Below are 17,639 nucleotides of genomic sequence, written 5' to 3' on the forward strand. Positions count from 1 at the left end.
TATCGTCTCCCTTTATATTGTAAAGCGCTGTGCAAATTGTTGGCGCTGTATAAATCCTGTATATTAATAATATCCCCAAGAAAGGAATGTCCACACAAGAACAGGGTTGCTGCACTTTACTGGTGGTACTCAGAAAATGGCATAACAGTCACTCACAGCACATCGATATACATACTGAAGTCACTTGGCAGTATCATATTCAGTGGACGGTGCACAGTAGTCACACATGAAAGCATATGCAGCCCTTTAGGCAGCCATCTCTCTCTAACAGTATCTCCTCCGCCTCGAGTCATTAGTACTCACTGGACTGTGCACTCTGTAGTCACCTCCTCCAGAGGTACACCTCTCTTGGGACCCTCTACTAGGGGAATAGCCTCACTCAGGGAACTCTTGGTCTGACATAAATGGTCTTTTGCAACCCTCCTTAGTCCCCACGTCCATAAGGTTAGGAAGTCTACAGCCGTATCTACTAGGTGCAGATCTACTCTTCCCTGGCCTCCATCCCTGTGTCCAGGGCCTCCACGACATGCTAGTTACATCTGAGCTGGCGTGAAGTATTTGGCACTGTCTTCTCTTACCAAATAGTACTAGTCTGGAACAGTGTCACCTAGTGGCAGATTAGCTAACTGCACCTGCCTACATTTGCATTACCTTCTAGGTGGCCAAACTTACCAGCCCGCTGCTCATCCAATTCTGCGGAAGATAGCTTTTACCAACCTTACGCTAACTTCTACTGTGGATAACTTTACTTGCCTGCTGCTCACTCACTTCTAAGGTGGCTATCCTTACTTGCCTGCTGCTCATTCACTTCTACTGTGGATAACTTTATTCATCTGCTGCTCATTCACTTCTACTCCAGATAGCTATACCTGGCTAATCTTCCAATGGGGACATTTGTTCTGGTCATTCCCTCACTTTGGATGGATTTCCGCACCACTCTGCTGAATACATAAAGTCTTTCTTTCTCTCTCCTTTTTTTCCTTCTTTCTATCCTTGTTTCTTTCCTCCTCCCTCCATCCCTCTTTCTTTCTTTCTTTTTTCTCTCTCCCTGCATCCCTCTCTCTCTTTCTTTTTCTCCTTCTTTCTTTTTCTCTCCCTCCATTCCTCGTTCTCTCTTTCATTTTCTCTCCCTCTTTCTTTATTTCCTCTTCTCTTCCTCCATCCCTCTCTCTTTCTTTTTGTCTCACTCCATCCCTCTTTCTCTATTTCTTTCTTTCTTTTTTCTCCCTCCATCCCTCTTTCTTTCTTTCTTTCTTTCTTTCTTTCTTTCTTTCTTTCTTTTTTCTCTCTCCCTGCATCCCTCTCTCTCTTTCTTTTTCTCCTTCTTTCTTTTTCTCTCCCTCCATTCCTCGTTCTCTCTTTCCTTTTCTCTCCCTCTTTCTTTATTTCCTCTTCTCTTCCTCCATCCCTCTCTCTTTCTTTTTGTCTCCCTCCATCCCTCTTTCTCTATTTCTTTCTTTCTTTTTTCTCCCTCCATCCCTCTTTCTTTCGCTCTCCTTCTTTCCCTCTCCCTTTATCCCTCTTTCTTTCTCCTTCTTTCTTTCTCTCTCCCTCCATCCCTCTTTCTTTTTTTTTCTTTCCCTCTATCCCTCTCTTTCTTTTTCTCTCCCTCCATCCCTCTTTTTCTATTTCTTTCTTTGTCTCTCCCTCTGTCCCTCTCTCTCTTTCTTTCTTTCTCTTTTTTCTCTCCCTCCATCCCTCTTTCTCTATTTCTTTCTTTGTCTCTCCCTCTGTCCCTCTCTCTCTTTCTTTCTCTCTTTTTCTCTCCCTCCATCCCTCTTTCTCTATTTCTTTTTCTCTTTCCTTCTTTCTCTCTCCCTCCCTCCATCCCTCTCTCTCTTTTTCTCTTTCTCTCCCTCCATCCCTCTCTTTAAGTACAGAAGCGAACGCTTAAGTAAGTCACGCACGGATATGTAAATGGTTTTCACAACACACATGTGAGGTATCACCGCGAACGTTAGAGTGGGAGCAATAATTCTATCGCTAGGCCTCCTCTGAAACTCTAAACTGGTAACCTGTAAAAATTTGAAAGTGTTGCCTATGGAGATTTTTAAGCACCATAGTTTGTCGCCACAAGCGTGTGCAATTTTAACCACTTCAGCTCTGGAAGGTTTTACCCCCTTCCTGACCAGGCCATTTTTTTTAAAATACTGCACTGTATTGCTTTAACTAACAATTGCGCGATTGTACGACGCTCTATCCAAATAAAATTGATGTTCTTTTTTTCCCCACAAAAAGAGCTTTCTTTTGTTGGTATTTGATCACGTTTGTGGTTTTTATTTTTTGTGCTATAAACAAAAAAAAGAGCAACAATTTTGAAAAAAAAAAAAAAAACAATATTTTTTAATTTCTGCTATAAAACACATTCAATAAAAAAAAACAAAAATTTAAAAAATCTAATTTCTTTATCAGTTTAGGCCAATATGTATTCTGCTACTTATTTTTGGTAAACAAAATCCCAATAAACGTATATTGATTGGTTTGCGCAAAAGCTATAGCATCTACAAACTATGGGATAGATTTAAGGAGTTTGAATTTTTTTTTCTTTTATTGTTTTTACTAGTAATGGCGGTGATAAGTGATTTTTAGCGGGACTGCGACATTGCGGTGGACAAATCTGACACTATGTGGTTTATTTACTAAAGCTAGATAGTGCAAAATCGGTGACACTTCTGCAGAGAAACCAATCAACTTCTAACCTCAGCTTATTTAATTGAGGTTTGGAAATAAAACCTAGAAGCTGATTGGTTTCTCTGCAGAAGTGTGACTGATTTTGCACTCTCTAGCTTTAGTAAATAAACACCTAAGTGACACTTTTTGGCGACCCGTGACACCAATACAGTGATCAGTGCAAAAAAAAAAATGCAATGTTACTGTACGAATGACAATGGCAAGGAAGGGGTTAACACTAGGGGCAATCACGGGGTTAAGTGTGCTCCTAGGGAGTGCTTTCTAACTGTGGAGGGAATGCTGTGACCAGAGGAAAACAGAGATCCGTGTTCCTGCTAAGCAGAAACACAAGATCTCCACTTTCGTCTCTCACAGAACAACGGTCTGCCTTATTTACATAGACTGCCGTTCTGCCTCTCTGGTAAATGATCGACGGTTCCTGGGGCTCTGGGCGGGGCGAATGCGCCCCAAAGCCTGTCAGAGGAATCATGCACAGTTACGTGATTTTGCACTTCAGGGCCGCTCTGCTGCAGTATACAGTGGGGATCGAAAGTTTGGGCACCCCAGGTAAAAAGTTGTATTAATGTGCATAAAGAAGCCAAGGAAAGATGGAAAAATCTCCAAAAGGCATCAAATTACAGATTAGACATTCTTATAATATGTCAACAAAAGTTAGATTTTATTTCCATCATTGACACTTTCAAAATTACAGAAAACAAAAAAATGGCGTCTGCAAAAGTTTGGGCACCCTGCAGAATTTATAGCATGCACTGCCCCCCTTTGCATGGCTGAGACCTGCCAGTGTCATGGATTGTTCTCAATCATCGTCTGGGAAGACCAGGTGATGTCAATCTCAAAAGTTTTAAATGCCCAGACTCATCTGACCTTGCCCCAACAATCAGCACCATGCGATCTTCTAGAAAACTGAAACTGAAAATAGTTGACGCTCACAAAGCTGGAGAAGGCTATAAGAAGATAGCAAAGCGTTTTCAGATGTAAATATCCTCTGTTCGGAATGTAATTAGGAAATGGCAGTCATCAGGAACAGTGGAAGTTAAAGCAAGATCTGGAAGACCAAGAAAAATATCAGACAGAACAGCTCGCAGGATTGTGAGAAAAACAATTCAAAACCCACATTTGACTGCACGATCCCTCCAGAAAGATCTGGCAGACACTGGAGTTGTGGTACACTATTCCACTATAAAGAGATACTTGTACAAATATGATCTTCATGGAAGAGTCAACAGAAGAAAACCTCTTCTACGTCCTCAGCGTTTGAACTTTGCAAATGAACATATAGACAAGCCTGATGCATTTTGGAAACAAGTTCTGTGGATCGATGAGGTTAAAATTGAACTTTTTGGCCGGAATGAGTAAAGGTACGTTTGGAGAAGAAGGGGCACAGAATTGAATGAAAAGAACCTCTGTCCAACTGTTAAGCATGGGGGTGGATCAATCATGCTTTGGGGTTGTATTGCAGCCAGTGGCACAGGGAACATCTCACGAGTAGAAGGAAAAATGGATTCAATAAAATTTCAGCACATTTTGGATGGTAACTTGATGCCATCTGTGAAAAAGCTGAAGTTAAAGAGAGGATGGCTTCTACAAATGGATAATGATCCTAAACACACCTCAAAATCCACGGGGGATTACATCAAGAGGCGTAAACTGAAGGTTTTGCCTTCACAATCTCCTGACCTCAACATAATTGAAAATCTATGGATAGACCTTAAAAGAGCAGTGCGTGACAGACAGCCCAGAAATCTCAAAGAACTGGAAGACTTTTGTAAGGAAGAATGGGCAAAGATACCTCAAACAAGAATTGAAAGACTCTTGGCTGGCTACAATAAGCGTTTACAAGATATTAACTCTGCAGGGTGCACAAACTTATGCAGACGCCATTTTTTTGTTTTCTGTAATTTTGAAAGTGTAAATGATGGAAATAAAATCTAACGTTTGTTGACATATTATAAGAATGTTTAATCTGTAATTTGATGCCTTTTGGAGATTTTTCCATCTTTCCTTGGCTTCTTTATGCACATTTATACAAATTTTTACCTGGGGTGCCCAAACTTTCGATCCTCACTGTACGTACATAGGACGACATGTTGGGTATCTATTTACAAAAAAAATGGGGTATATATTGTGTTCTTTTTTTATTTTTTTGATTAATTTAAGTGTATTTTATTTTTTTTAAAAATTGCGTTGGCAAAAACCGCTGCGCAAATACCATATGACATAAAAAATTGCACTGACCACCATTTTATTCCCTGGGGTCTCTGCTATAATGTTTGGTGATTATAAGTAATTTACTAGCAAAAAATCCTAATTTAAACTTGTAAACAGAGAGTGCCAGGAAAAGCCTGGTCTGTGGTTATGGAGGACATCTTGGCTTTCACTTCTGTGGTGGGATGGAGAACATTGAGGGGGGTGGTGGAGGCCTTAGTAGAGTAGATACAGCTCTCCTATTATTGGTGGCAGACCTCCACACATTATAATAACTGTACAGCTGACACTGAGTTCGTATTGAGGCCTTTCAGCGCACTGACAGCTGGCTGCCGCTGCCTAGCGACGGTGTCAATGTAAATGTCGCCATGGCTACTGCGCGTGCGCAGAGCTGCCGCGAATTTCCGCCCTCTCTTTCTGACAGTGGGTCAAAACAGGGTGACGTCACGGACCCATAGGTTCCCGCCCCTTCACGACCTCTTATCACCCCGCCCCTGCATCTGACAGGCGCCGTACAGTAGGTGACGTCATGGTCACATGACTCCCGCTGCCCTCCGTACAGTAGCGGCCTTGGTATGGACTCGGTGGCGGCGGCGGGGCGGTGAGGGGAGCGGAGGCCGCCATGCCGCACAACACGGCGAGGGACGCCGCCCGGCGGAAGAGGAGGAAACGAAGGAGGAAGAAGAAGGGCCGGACCTGGGCTGAGGCGGCACGTACGGTGAGAGGGGGCAGGGGCGACCCGGGGCCTGGAGAGAAGGAGGAGGGGCAAGGAGAAAAGAGGGAGGAGCCTGACACCTAGACTAGGGAGGAGGGGCCTGACTCCCCAAAACTGTCAAAGGGTACTGTGTGAGAGTTCTGTGGATGTGCATGGTGATAGTGTCATATAGAGGGGGTGGGGTGACACATGTGTGACAGGTGAGGGGGAGGAGTAATGCTGTGACAGGTGATGGAGAGGGGGAGGAGTAATGATGTAACAGGTGATGGAGAGGGGGAGGAGTAATGATGTGACAGGTGATGGAGAGGGGGAGGAGTAATGATGTGACAGGTGATGGAGAAGGGGAGGAGTAATGCTGTAACAGGTGATGGAGAGGGGGAGGAGTAATGCTGTGACAGGTGATGGAGAGGGGGAGGAGTAATGATGTAACAGGTGATGGAGAGGGGGAGGAGTAATGATGTGACAGGTGATGGAGAGGGGGAGGAGTAATGATGTGACAGGTGATGGAGAAGGGGAGGAGTAATGCTGTAACAGGTGATGGAGAGGGGGAGGAGTAATGCTGTGACAGGTGATGGAGAGGGGGGGGAGTAATGATGTGACAGGTGATTGAGAGGGGGAGGAGTAATGCTGTAACAGGTGATGGAGAGGGGGAGGAGTAATGATGTGACAGGTGATGGAGAGGGGGAGGAGTAATGATGTGACAGGTGATGGAGAAGGGGAGGAGTAATGATGTGACAGGTGATGGAGAGGGGGGGGAGTAATGATGTGACAGGTGATTGAGAGGGGGAGGAGTAATGCTGTAACAGGTGATGGAGAGGGGGAGGAGTAATGATGTGACAGGTGATGGAGAGGGGAGGAGTAATCCTGTGACATGTGATGGAGAGGAGGATAAGTAATGAAGTGACAGGTGATAGAGAGGGGGAGGGGTAATGATGTGACAGGTGATAGAGAGGGGGAGGGGTAATGATGTGACAGGTGATGGAGAGGGGGAGGAGTAATGATGTGACAGGTGATGGAGAGGGGGAGGAGTAATGATGTGACAGGTGATGGAGATGCGGAAGAGTATTGCTCTGACAGGTGATTGAGATTGGGAGGAGTAATGCTGTGACAGGTGAGGGGAGGAGTAATGATGTGACAGGTGATAGAGAGGGGGAGGAGTAATGATGTGACAGGTGATGGAGAGGGGAGGAGTAATGCTGTGAGAGGTGATGGAGAGGAGGAGGAGTAATGATGTGACAGGTGATAGAGAGGGGGAGGAGTAATGATGTGACAGGTGATGGAGAGGGGAGGAGTAATGCTGTGAGAGGTGATGGAGAGGGGTAAGGAGGAGTAATGGTGTCACAGGTGATGGAGATGGGGAGGAGTAATTATGTGACAGGTGATGGAGATGGGGAGGAGTAATTATGTGACAGGTGATGGAGAGGGGGAGAAGTAATGCTCTGACAGGTGATGGAGAGGGGTAAGGAGGAGTAATGATTTCACAGGTGATGGAGAAGGGGAGGAGTAATGATGTGGCAGGTGATAGAGAGGAGAAGTAATGATGTGACAGGTGATGGAGAGGGGAGGAGTAATGCTGTGACAGGCGATGGAGAGGAGGATAAGTAATGATGTGACGGGTGATAGAGAGGGGGAGGAGTAATGATGTGACAGGTGATGGAGAGGGGAGGAGTAATGCTGTGACAGGTGATGGAGAGGAGGATAAGTAATGATGTGACGGGTGATAGAGAGGGGGAGGAGTAATGCTGTGACAAGTGATGGAGAGGAGGAGAAGTAATGCTGTGACAGGTGATGGAGAAGGGGAGGAGTAATGATGTAAAAGGTGATGGAGAGGGGGGGAGTAATGATGTGACAGGTGATGGAGATGGGGGAGAGTATTGCTTTGACAGGTGATTGAGATTGGGAGGAGTAATGATGTGACAGGTGATGGAGAGGGGGAGGAGTAATGATGTGACAGGTGATGGAGAGGGGGAGGAGAAATGCTGTAACAGGTGATGGAGAGGGGGAGGAGTAATGTTGTAACAGGTGATGGAGAGGGGGAGGAGTAATGATGCGACAGGTGATGGAGAAGGGGAGGAGTAACGATGTGACAGGTGATGGAGAGGGGGAGGAGTAATGATGTGACAGGTGATGGAGAAGGGGAGGAGTAATGATGTGACAGGTGTTGGAGAGGGGGAGGAGTAATGATGTGATGGAGAAGGGGAGGAGTAATGATGTGACAGGTGATGCAGAGGGGGAGGAGTAATGATGTGACAGGTGAGGGGAGGAGTAATGATGTGACAGATGGAGAGGAGTAATGCTGTGACAGGTGATGGAGAGGGGAGGAGTAATCCTGTGACAGGTGATGGAGAGGAGGAGAAGTAATGATGTGACAGGTGATGGAGAGGGGGATGTGTGTGTGTACTATGATGTGTGTGGATGTGTGTTTATATTATGATGGATTTACTATGATTTCTGTGTACTATGATGTGTGTGTGTAATTGTATACTATGAAATGTTTGTGTACTGTGATGTGTGTGTATTATGAAGTGTGTGCTTTGATGTGTGTGTCCTATGATTTGTGTGTGTACTATAAGGTTTGTGCTTTGATGTGTGTGTACTATAAAGGTTTGTGGGTACTATGATGCGTGTACTATGTTGTGTGAGTACTGTGATGTGTGTGTGTGTGTGATATGGTGTGTGTGTGTACTATGATTTGTATGCTATGGTGTGTATGTGTGTATTATGGTGTGTGTACTATGATGCCTGTACTATGATGCGTGTATGTGTGTACTATGATGTGTGTGTTTACTATGGTGTGTGTGTATGTATTATGATTATGTTTGTTGTACTATGATTTGTGTACACTATGATGTGTGTGTGTGTGTGTACTATGATTTGTGTACACTATGATGTGTGTGTGTACTATGATGTGTGTGTACTATGATGTGTGTGTGTGTGTGTGTACTATGATTTGTGTACACTATGATGTGTGTGTGTGTACTATGATGTGTGTGTGTGTGTGTGTACTATGATTTGTGTACACTATGATGTGTGTGTGTACTATGATGTGTGTGTACTATGATGTGTGTGTGTGTGTGTGTACTATGATTTGTGTACACTATGATGTGTGTGTGTGTACTATGATGTGTGTGTACTATGATGTGTGTGTGTGTGTGTGTGTGCTTTGATGTGTAAAAGGCTAAAAGCACAATGATGTGTGTACTACAGGCATACCCCATTTTTAAGTACACAATGGGACCAGAGCATGTATGTAAAACGAAAATGTACTTAAAGTGAAGCAATACCTTTCTTCATTTCTCAATGCATGTAAATGCACTAGCTCCATAGGAAATCTTGGTCAGCTTAACATGGCATTGCTCCCAAACCATGTGACAAGGACACCAAGCTTGGGGAGCATGTTAAGGGGGATCAAGGACTATGACATAGTAGATTACCTATGCAAGCTGGCCAGCCACAAACAGGATATGTTGTAGTCCTGGGTCCCCTCTCGGTGCTCCCTAAGTTTGGTATCCCTGTCACTTATGGTTTGGGAGCAGTGCCATGTCAAGCTGACCAAGATTTCCTATAGACGCCAATGTTAAAAACCGGGAGTAGTGTCATGCCAAGCTGAACAAGCTGTGTCCTTACTCGCGAGTGTACTTAAAGTGAGTGTACTTAAAGCGGGGTATGCCTGTATGAGGTTTGTGCTTTGATGTGTGTACTTTGAGGTTTGTGCGTATTATGATGCGTGTACTATGACTTGTGTGTGTGCTATGACGTGTGTACTATGACTTGTGCGTGTACTATGACGTGTGTGGGTGTACTATGATGCGTGTACTGTGACGTGTGTGTGTACTATGATTCTGCCCCACACCTACTGATGACAACTATTTCCTGCAGCCAAGAATGGAAACCATTTGGACCGACTATGTCCAGTTCACACTGCCCGACGTTGGTTGACTTTGGATGGGGTAGAAATGTGACAGACTCAGCCAGGACAGAAGCTTTTGGAGGGGACTGCAGGGACTAAGGGCCCTGGCTTTTAAGGGAACACTACTCTTTTGGGAGGTGTATGCCTGGGGGACTGTAACAGAATCGCGACCCACAATGCACTTGTGGGCTTCCGTTAGAATACCGCTTCCTCCCGTCTTAAACATAGATATCAGATATTACAGCGCCCCATACACAACTAGCCGGAACTTAGCTTGTATAGATATAGAACAACAACTTTTAGTGGACAGATTCCCACACAATATATACCACACAGGAGGACATCCCTCTCCTGATTACCCCACCAGGTCAGGTGCCTGATTACATTATCATATGCATATGAAATTGTGTACAGAAATAGAATCAACATCTCTAAAGGCCCGTACACACGTACCGATCGTCGGCATACAAATGTTCCTCTTTTCTCCCCGGGATGTCGGTGTCTGCTGAAAAGTGCAAAGACAGCACAAGGACAGCACAAGAATTTTGTCCGCCGACTGCAGAAGTGATGTCATGTAATGGTTAACTTTCCCTGTGTTTTCTATTTTCTGAGCATGCCCAGTCTTGCAAATCTGCGGTCTGTCGGCCGAATTCTGTACTGACAGGCGAACAATCGTCCGTTCTGGTGTCGGCATACAAAAATTTTCATGTTTGCAAGAAAGACTTTTGTCCGCGGATTGTGCGCAGACATCTGTCGGAGGCACCATACTAACACGCGTACAATCGGCAGATCCTTCGTCCACCGACGTTTGTATGCCGACGATCGGTACGTGTGTACGGGCCTTTAGGAACAACCAACACAAACAGTATTCTGCTTTCCCCTCAGCAACTAACAGATGACAGTGATTTAATTAACTTGAGTTAATTAACTAGCAGACTTGATGTCATCGACCTCACAAAGTACAATGCACATTATTAAAAGTGTAAACACATTCCCACAGTAGACAATAGGTGAGTAAATCAGCACAATCAACAATGTGTGGAAGAGAGGTGGTTGAGCTGATGATATTAGCATCTGCTATGAGTCTGACTGTGTGGGGCAGTCCCCTATTGTCACTAGGCAGCTAGGCCTTTAACATGGATCCCAGGCCTAGAGTCCCAGAGTCTTCATATATTCCTTCAGGTATATTGTTGATAAATATCACTGTCCCATTTGAAATAATCCAAACCATATTCTCAGTGTCCATTAAGTAGCTGTCCATCATTTCCTTGGTCCCTAATAGACACAGGGTGACTTACACATAAGAGGGGCCTAGGGGGCTGAGAGAGGAATTTCTCAACCTCTCTAAGGTAAGTTGGATTCCAGGGACCCCCTAACCAAAGTGTCTCCCGTCACAGGGACCCTTGGCATGTTTTTGTTTCTGATTCATGTCTCCCCAAAACACACAGACTCTGGGAATCTAGGCCCGGGATCCATGTTTAGGACCTTAATACCCCATTACCAACAATGACTTTTTCAGACTGTGAGACTCAGAACATATGTTAATACCATCAGCTCAAAGTAATTTGTCTGGGGTCTCCTGTTATAACTTTTAACTAGGAATGTAAACATCCCTTGTGACAGTAATAGGCAGTAACAGGTACTGTTTGTGGAGGGATCGGGGGTCTAAAAGACTCGAAACCCCTCCTCTGCAATTCAAAGTATTCAATACGCCGAAATCTGCATTTTTGAATACTGTCAGGTTTTTTGAATCTGCGCCATTGGCAGCCGAGTAAACTGGAAGTGACGTTGTGCCGAATCCGGCTTTGTTCGGGACTCTAACCAGCTGGCGGACGTGTCGGCTGGTTGCTCGGGTCTCCCAGTGGGATGGCCGAGTGGCTCCTGATAACGGCCAAGTGGCTCCTGAGCTGCATCGGTTATCATCAGAAACCTGACCGCCAGCTCCATAAAATGGTACCGGGGTGATGCTTCTAGCGGCAGGCATCATCCCGGTACAACCACTTCTTCAAGCTGATGTACAGGTACGGCAGGTTTCGGGAATTGGTTATATTAGGTAAAGCTTCATTTGGCAAAGGATACCCAATCACGTGCAAGGAAAATAAAAATAAAAAACAGCATTTTTGCTTGCACATGACTGAATGATGGAAGTCAGCAGAGCTTCTCATTTACTAAGCTCTGGAGAAAATGCACTTGCAGAGTGCATAGTCTATTTGCTTTTAGTAAATCCACCCCTTAGTCTCTGCTTCGACTGTAATCTGGAGGTGCATTGCTGCACACAGGCTCTGCACCGACAATGGTGAACTGTGAGCTTCTTTCCTCCTTGCCCTACTGTCCCTTTCCTCCCTGGCCCTACTGTCCCTTTCCTCTTTGGCCCTACTGTCCCTTTCCTCCCTGGCCCTACTGTCCCTTTCCTCCTTGGCCCTACTGTCCCTTTCCTCCTTGGCCCTACTGTCCCTTTCCTCCCTGGCCCTACTGTCCCTTTCCTCTTTGGCCCTACTGTCCCTTTCCTCCCTGGCCCTACTGTCCCTTTCCTCCCTGGCCCTACTGTCCCTTTCCTCCCTGGCCCTACTGTCCCTTTCCTCCCTGGCCCTACTGTCCCTTTCCTCTTTGGCCCTACTGTCCCTTTCCTCCTTGGCCCTACTGTCCCTTTCCTCCTTGGCCCTACTGTCCCTTTCCTCCCTGGCCCTACTGTCCCTTTCCTCTTTGGCCCTACTGTCCCTTTCCTCTTTGGCCCTACTGTCCCTTTCCTCCTTGGCCCTACTGTCCCTTTCCTCCTTGGCCCTACTGTCCCTTTCCTCCTTGGACCTACTGTCCCTTTCCTCCTTGGACCTACTGTCCCTTTCCTCCTTGGACCTACTGTCCCTTTCCTCCTTGGCCCTACTGTCCCTTTCCTCCCTGGCCCTACTGTCCCTTTCCTCCCTGGCCCTACTGTCCCTTTCCTCCCTGGCCCTACTGTCCCTTTCCTCCCTGGCCCTACTGTCCCCTTCCTCCCTGGCCCTACTGTCCCCTTCCTCCCTGGCCCTACTGTCCCTTTCCTCCCTGGCCCTACTGTCCCTTTCCTCCCTGGCCCTACTGTCCCCTTCCTCCCTGGCCCTACTGTCCCTTTCCTCCCTGGCCCTACTGTCCCTTTCCTCCCTGGCCCTACTGTCCCCTTCCTCCCTGGCCCTACTGCCCCTTTCCTCCCTGGCCCTACTGTCCCTTTCCTCCTTGGCCCTACTGTCCCTTTCCTCCTTGGCCCTACTGTCCCTTTCCTCCTTGGCCCTACTGTCCCTTTCCTCCCTGGCCCACCCCTTTCATTCATTGAACTTCATTCATTGGATTTCTTTCAATCATGGAGGCTCATAATGTCATGTGTTTGATCCAGAGGGAGGCCCGTATATATAAATACAGCCTGCTCAGGAAGCCCACACCTCCAGACTGATATCCACCCATCAAGGCATTTTGATGTTACAGAACCTCTAAGAGTTTGCATCAGGGCTTAGGGCTCTTGAGAGAGGAGTGCTGAGGCAGGGTGCTGTGATGTTTTCCTGGAAGCTATGTATACAGCACCCTCCTGGCTCTTCCCACCAGCCATGATCTGGCTGCATTGCATAGAGAGGCACAGAGACCCAGTGATGATGTCACCTGGTCTAAAATCAGGTATGTAATAAAAACGGAAAGGTTTTATTAAAATATTTAATTGACATGAGGAGGAAGGGAGGGGGAACCAGTAACGGCAAAATGTAAGCAGATTAGATTTCAGCTTTAAAACTAAAGGCCATGCAGACATCACAAGGTGCCAATTTTTTCTCTTTGTCTAAAACCTCCTCTATCTTTATATTGTGCAGTCCATGACTTCCTGACTTAGGGCCCTCCCCGCCCCCCCCCCCCCCACTGCTCCTGTCTTCCAGTTTGTTGTCTCCCAACCATCCATGTATAGGGGTCCTACCAGAAGTCACAGATGGTACAAGGATAATGCATTTATCTTAATTAGAAGTCGTAATTATTAATTCATAATTGTAACATATATTTTTATCATTTTAATGAACCAATTCCTGCAAAAAACATACCTGTATGTCCTTTTGATGAAGTGGTCATAGGCATCACCCCAGGCTAGAGGCATCACCCCAGGTTAGAGGCATCACCCCAGGCTAGAGGCATCACCCCAGGCTAGGGGCATCACCCCAGGCTAGAGGCATCACCCCAGGCTAGGGGCATCACCCCAGGCTAGAGGCATCACCCCAGGCTAGAGGCATCACCCCAGGCTAGGGGCATCACCCCAGGCTAGGGGCATCACCCCAGGCTAGGGGCATCACCCCAGGCTAGGGGCATCACCCCAGGCTAGTGGCATCACCCCAGGCTAGAGGCATCACCCCAGGCTAGGGGCATCACCCCAGGCTAGGGGCATCACCCCAGGCTAGAGGCATCACCCCAGGTTAGGGGTATCACCCCAGGCTAGAGGCATCACCCCAGGCTAGGGGCATCACCCCAGGCTAGGGGCATCACCCCAGGCTGGAGGCATCACCCCAGGCTAGAGGCATCACCCCAGTACCGTTTTTTAGCGCTGCCTGTCGGCTTTCATGTGATAACAATCGATGCGGCTAAGCAGCCGCTCTACCATTATCACAAACAGCGGGAAGGAACGTCCCCCACCTTCCACCGCTCTGCCCGGGTCTCCCATCTCACCAGGAAACCCGAGCAACCAGCCGTCACGTCTGCTGGCTGTCTGGAGACCCGAACAAAGCCAGAATTGGCTTCGATCAGGTCTCCAATGTAGTAACAGGCACAACGTCACTTCCGGTTTACTCGGCAACCAACGGCGCCAATTTAAAAAAATCCGATCTAGGCATTTTGAATACCCTGTAATGCAGAGGAGGGGTTTGAGGTCTTTTAGACCCGCGATCCCTCCATAAAGAGTACCTGTCACTGCTTATTACAGTCACAAGAATTGTTTACATTCCTTGTGACAGCAATAAAACTGATCAGATTATTTTTTTTTTTAAGGGACAGTATAAAAAAAATAAATTGAATAAATAAGAACAAAAAAAAAATTTTTTTAACCACTTCAGCTCCGGAAGGATTTACCCCCCTTAATGACCAGGCCATTTTTTGCGATTCGGCCCTGCGTTACTTTAACAATTGTGCGGTCGTGCAATGTTGTACCCAAATACAATTGATGTCAGAAGATTTTCCCCCTTAATGACCAGGCCATTTTTTGCGATTCGGCATTGCATTACTTTAAATAACAATTGTGCGGTCGTGCGATGTTGTACCCAAATACAATTGATGTCCTTTTTTCCCACAAATAGAGCTTTCTTTTGGTGGTATTTCATCACCTGTGCGATTTTTAAGACTTTGCGCTATAAACAAAAAAAGAGCAACAATTTTGAAAAAAACACCAATATTTTTTACTTTCTGCTATAAAACATTCCCAATAAAAACAAAAAAAAATTTTTTTTTTATCAGTTTAGGCCAATTTGTATTCTGCTACATATTTTTGGTAAAACAAATCCCAAAAAGCGTGTTTTAATTGGTTTGCACAAAAGTTATAGCATTTACAAACTACGGGATAGATTTTTGGACTTTTTACTTTTTTTTTTAGTAATGGCGACGATCAGCGATTTTGAGAGGCACTGCGACCTTGCGGCGGACAGATCAGACCCCTAACGGACATTTTTGACACTTTTTGGGGACCAGTGACATTACTACAGTAAACAGTGCTAAATAATATGCACTGTCACTGTATAAATGACACTGGCAGGGAAAGGGTTAATACTGGGGGTGATCAAAGGGTTAAATGCATGCCTAACCTAATTGTGCTTACTAACTGTGGGGGGGGGGGGGGGCTCTATGACAGACACACAGAGATCGGTGTTTCAGCTTAGCTGAAATACATAATCTTTCTGTGCCTGTGTGACAGAAGAGCCGCCTCCTTTGTTTACATAGGCAGGCGGCTCTCCTGTCAATTTCTTTGAAGACTGCGGGAGGCCGGTGGCGATCGCGCCCGCTCCTCCCGCGGTCTGGCTCCCGCTGTGTCTAATCACAGCGGGAGCGCAGCTCCAGCGGCGTGCGCATGCCGCAGAGACCGCGTGCACAGAAACACGTAGATCTTTGTGTGAATATGCGCAGCCGAGTCGCCCTGCCGCAGTAAATCTGCGTGGGGCAGTCGGCAAGTGGTTAAAGTGCCTGCATGCCAAAGAAAATGCATACATAAGTCGCGGCCACAAATGTAAACCGTGTTCAAATCGCACGTGAGGTATTGCCGCGATCGTTAGAGCAAGAGCAATAATTCTAGCAAAAGACCTCCTCTGTAACTCTAAACAGGTAGCCTTAAAATTTTTTAAAGCATCGCGTATGGAGATTTTTAAGTACCATAGTTTGTTGCCATTCCATGAGTGTGCGCAATTTTAAAGCATGACACGTTGGGTATCTATTTACTCTGCGTAACATCATCTTTCACATTATACAAAAAAACTGGGCTAACTTTACTTTTTAGATTTTTTTTTTTTTTAATTCAGCGAAGTGTATTTTTTTTTTTTTTTAAATTGCGTTTGAAAGACCACTGCGCAAATACAGCGTGACATAAAATATTCCAACGACCGCCATTTTATTCTCCAGAGTCTCTGCTAAAAAAAAAAAATATATATATATATAAAATTGGGGGGGGTTCTAAGTAATTATCTAGCAAACAATACTGATTTTAACTTGTAAGCAATAAATGTCAGAAATAGGCCTGGTCTTCAAGTGGTTAATATTGTTTTTAAAAAAGATATTGGATATTTAATTAATATTAATATCTACAGTACTAGAGAATGCTTATTGGCTACTGAGCTCCTCTATATCCTCTGTCTAATTAATTAATGGTGTAATTACTACTCCAGCTGCCCAATCAGGTTCAGAGAAATGTAAAAACAAACCAGAGTGCGTCCTGGGTCAGAAATACGAAGGACGGGGTCTTCTGGTGAGGACAGCGGACAGATTGGCCCGGCGGGATTAGACGGTTTAATGTGGAATGGATCAGCCGGCTGGGTTAATCCTGCAGGAAACGGATGGAGGAGGCTGAGAGCCGTGAGATTTACCGCAGGGTTCAGCCAAATGTCTCATCGTCTGTCTTTATGTGCTGGTAATGTGCGGAGACCAAAACATCCGGCTTCTTCTAGATATCTACTGTAATGGGGGTTTTATTATTATTATTATTATAGCGTATTCGAGAAGAGGATAGTGAAGTGCCCATTAACTACACAGTCATTGGTTATCTTAAAGCTGAACCCTGGGCAGAACTTTTTAGGCGTCTTTATGTTTCCATGGCTTACCTTCAGCAAATACCATCTTCTTTAGCCACTGTAAAGTCACACTTTGAGTTCTGTGTTATAAGGGCATATTATCCCTCTTCCTTTAATTCCGCTTTATAAAACCATTGGTCGCCATGCCTGTTCCTTCCCTGGCCAGCAGTCTTCTGACATCCCAATTGCAGTCTTTTCTGTGCATATTTGTAATTGCATGGCTTCACCACCTTTGGTTGTCTGTCCGCTTTGACAGTTTCCTGGTGGGATAGCTCAGGTGGGTTCGGACTCAAACACGTCTGAGCTCATTCCTACTCCTTACCCCTGGCTTCTGCTGTGGCTTACACGGGCACTGTAATCTCTGGCCTGGCATCTTACACCACCAAATCTAAGGCCTAACCTCTGCTGCTTCTGGCTTGGAGGACTCGCCGCTTACCAGTTCTCCGGCACTACAACTGTACACCATCCCCCACTCACTCTCACCACACTGTGCCTAATGACTGGCCTCCTTCCCTGCTCTTACCATCTCTCCCACATGCCCCCACTTCACTAACCACTGTACCGATCCCTGCCTTTACGCTCACTGCCACTGTACCAGCACCTTATAGCAGTGGTCTCCAGCAGTCTTGTGTAATGTCTGCAGTCAGTGACTCTCTTGAAGCATTTCCCCAGTTTTCAACAACCCCTATATGTAACATTCACAGTCTCTGACAGTATCCTGCAGCATGACGATCTCTTGTGTCCTGTCCGCAGTCTCTGACCATCTCCTGTATCCTGTCCATAGTCTCTAAACCGTCTCTTGCATCCTGCCCGCAATCTCTGACCATCTCTTGTATCCTGTCCACAGTTTCTGACC

The 17,639-nt window shown here is 45.9% G+C and overlaps 1 protein-coding gene across 1 annotated transcript in view; it reads left to right on the forward strand.

Moving 5' to 3' along the window:
* The first annotated feature begins 5,396 nt into the window (after nt 1-5,396).
* Nucleotides 5,397-17,639, forward strand: part of ASXL2 (ASXL transcriptional regulator 2) — a 145,766-nt gene continuing 133,523 nt past the window's right edge. Inside the window, exon 1 of the mRNA XM_082249207.1 lies at nt 5,397-5,614. Within this exon, the coding sequence (XP_082105333.1) occupies nt 5,519-5,614 (96 nt within the window). The 5' untranslated portion in view covers nt 5,397-5,518. The remainder of the gene's footprint in view (nt 5,615-17,639) is intronic.

The sequence above is a fragment of the Pelophylax lessonae genome (assembly GCF_965119305.1).
Source record: "Pelophylax lessonae genome assembly, chromosome: 3".
Taxonomy (NCBI): Eukaryota; Metazoa; Chordata; class Amphibia; order Anura; family Ranidae; genus Pelophylax; species Pelophylax lessonae.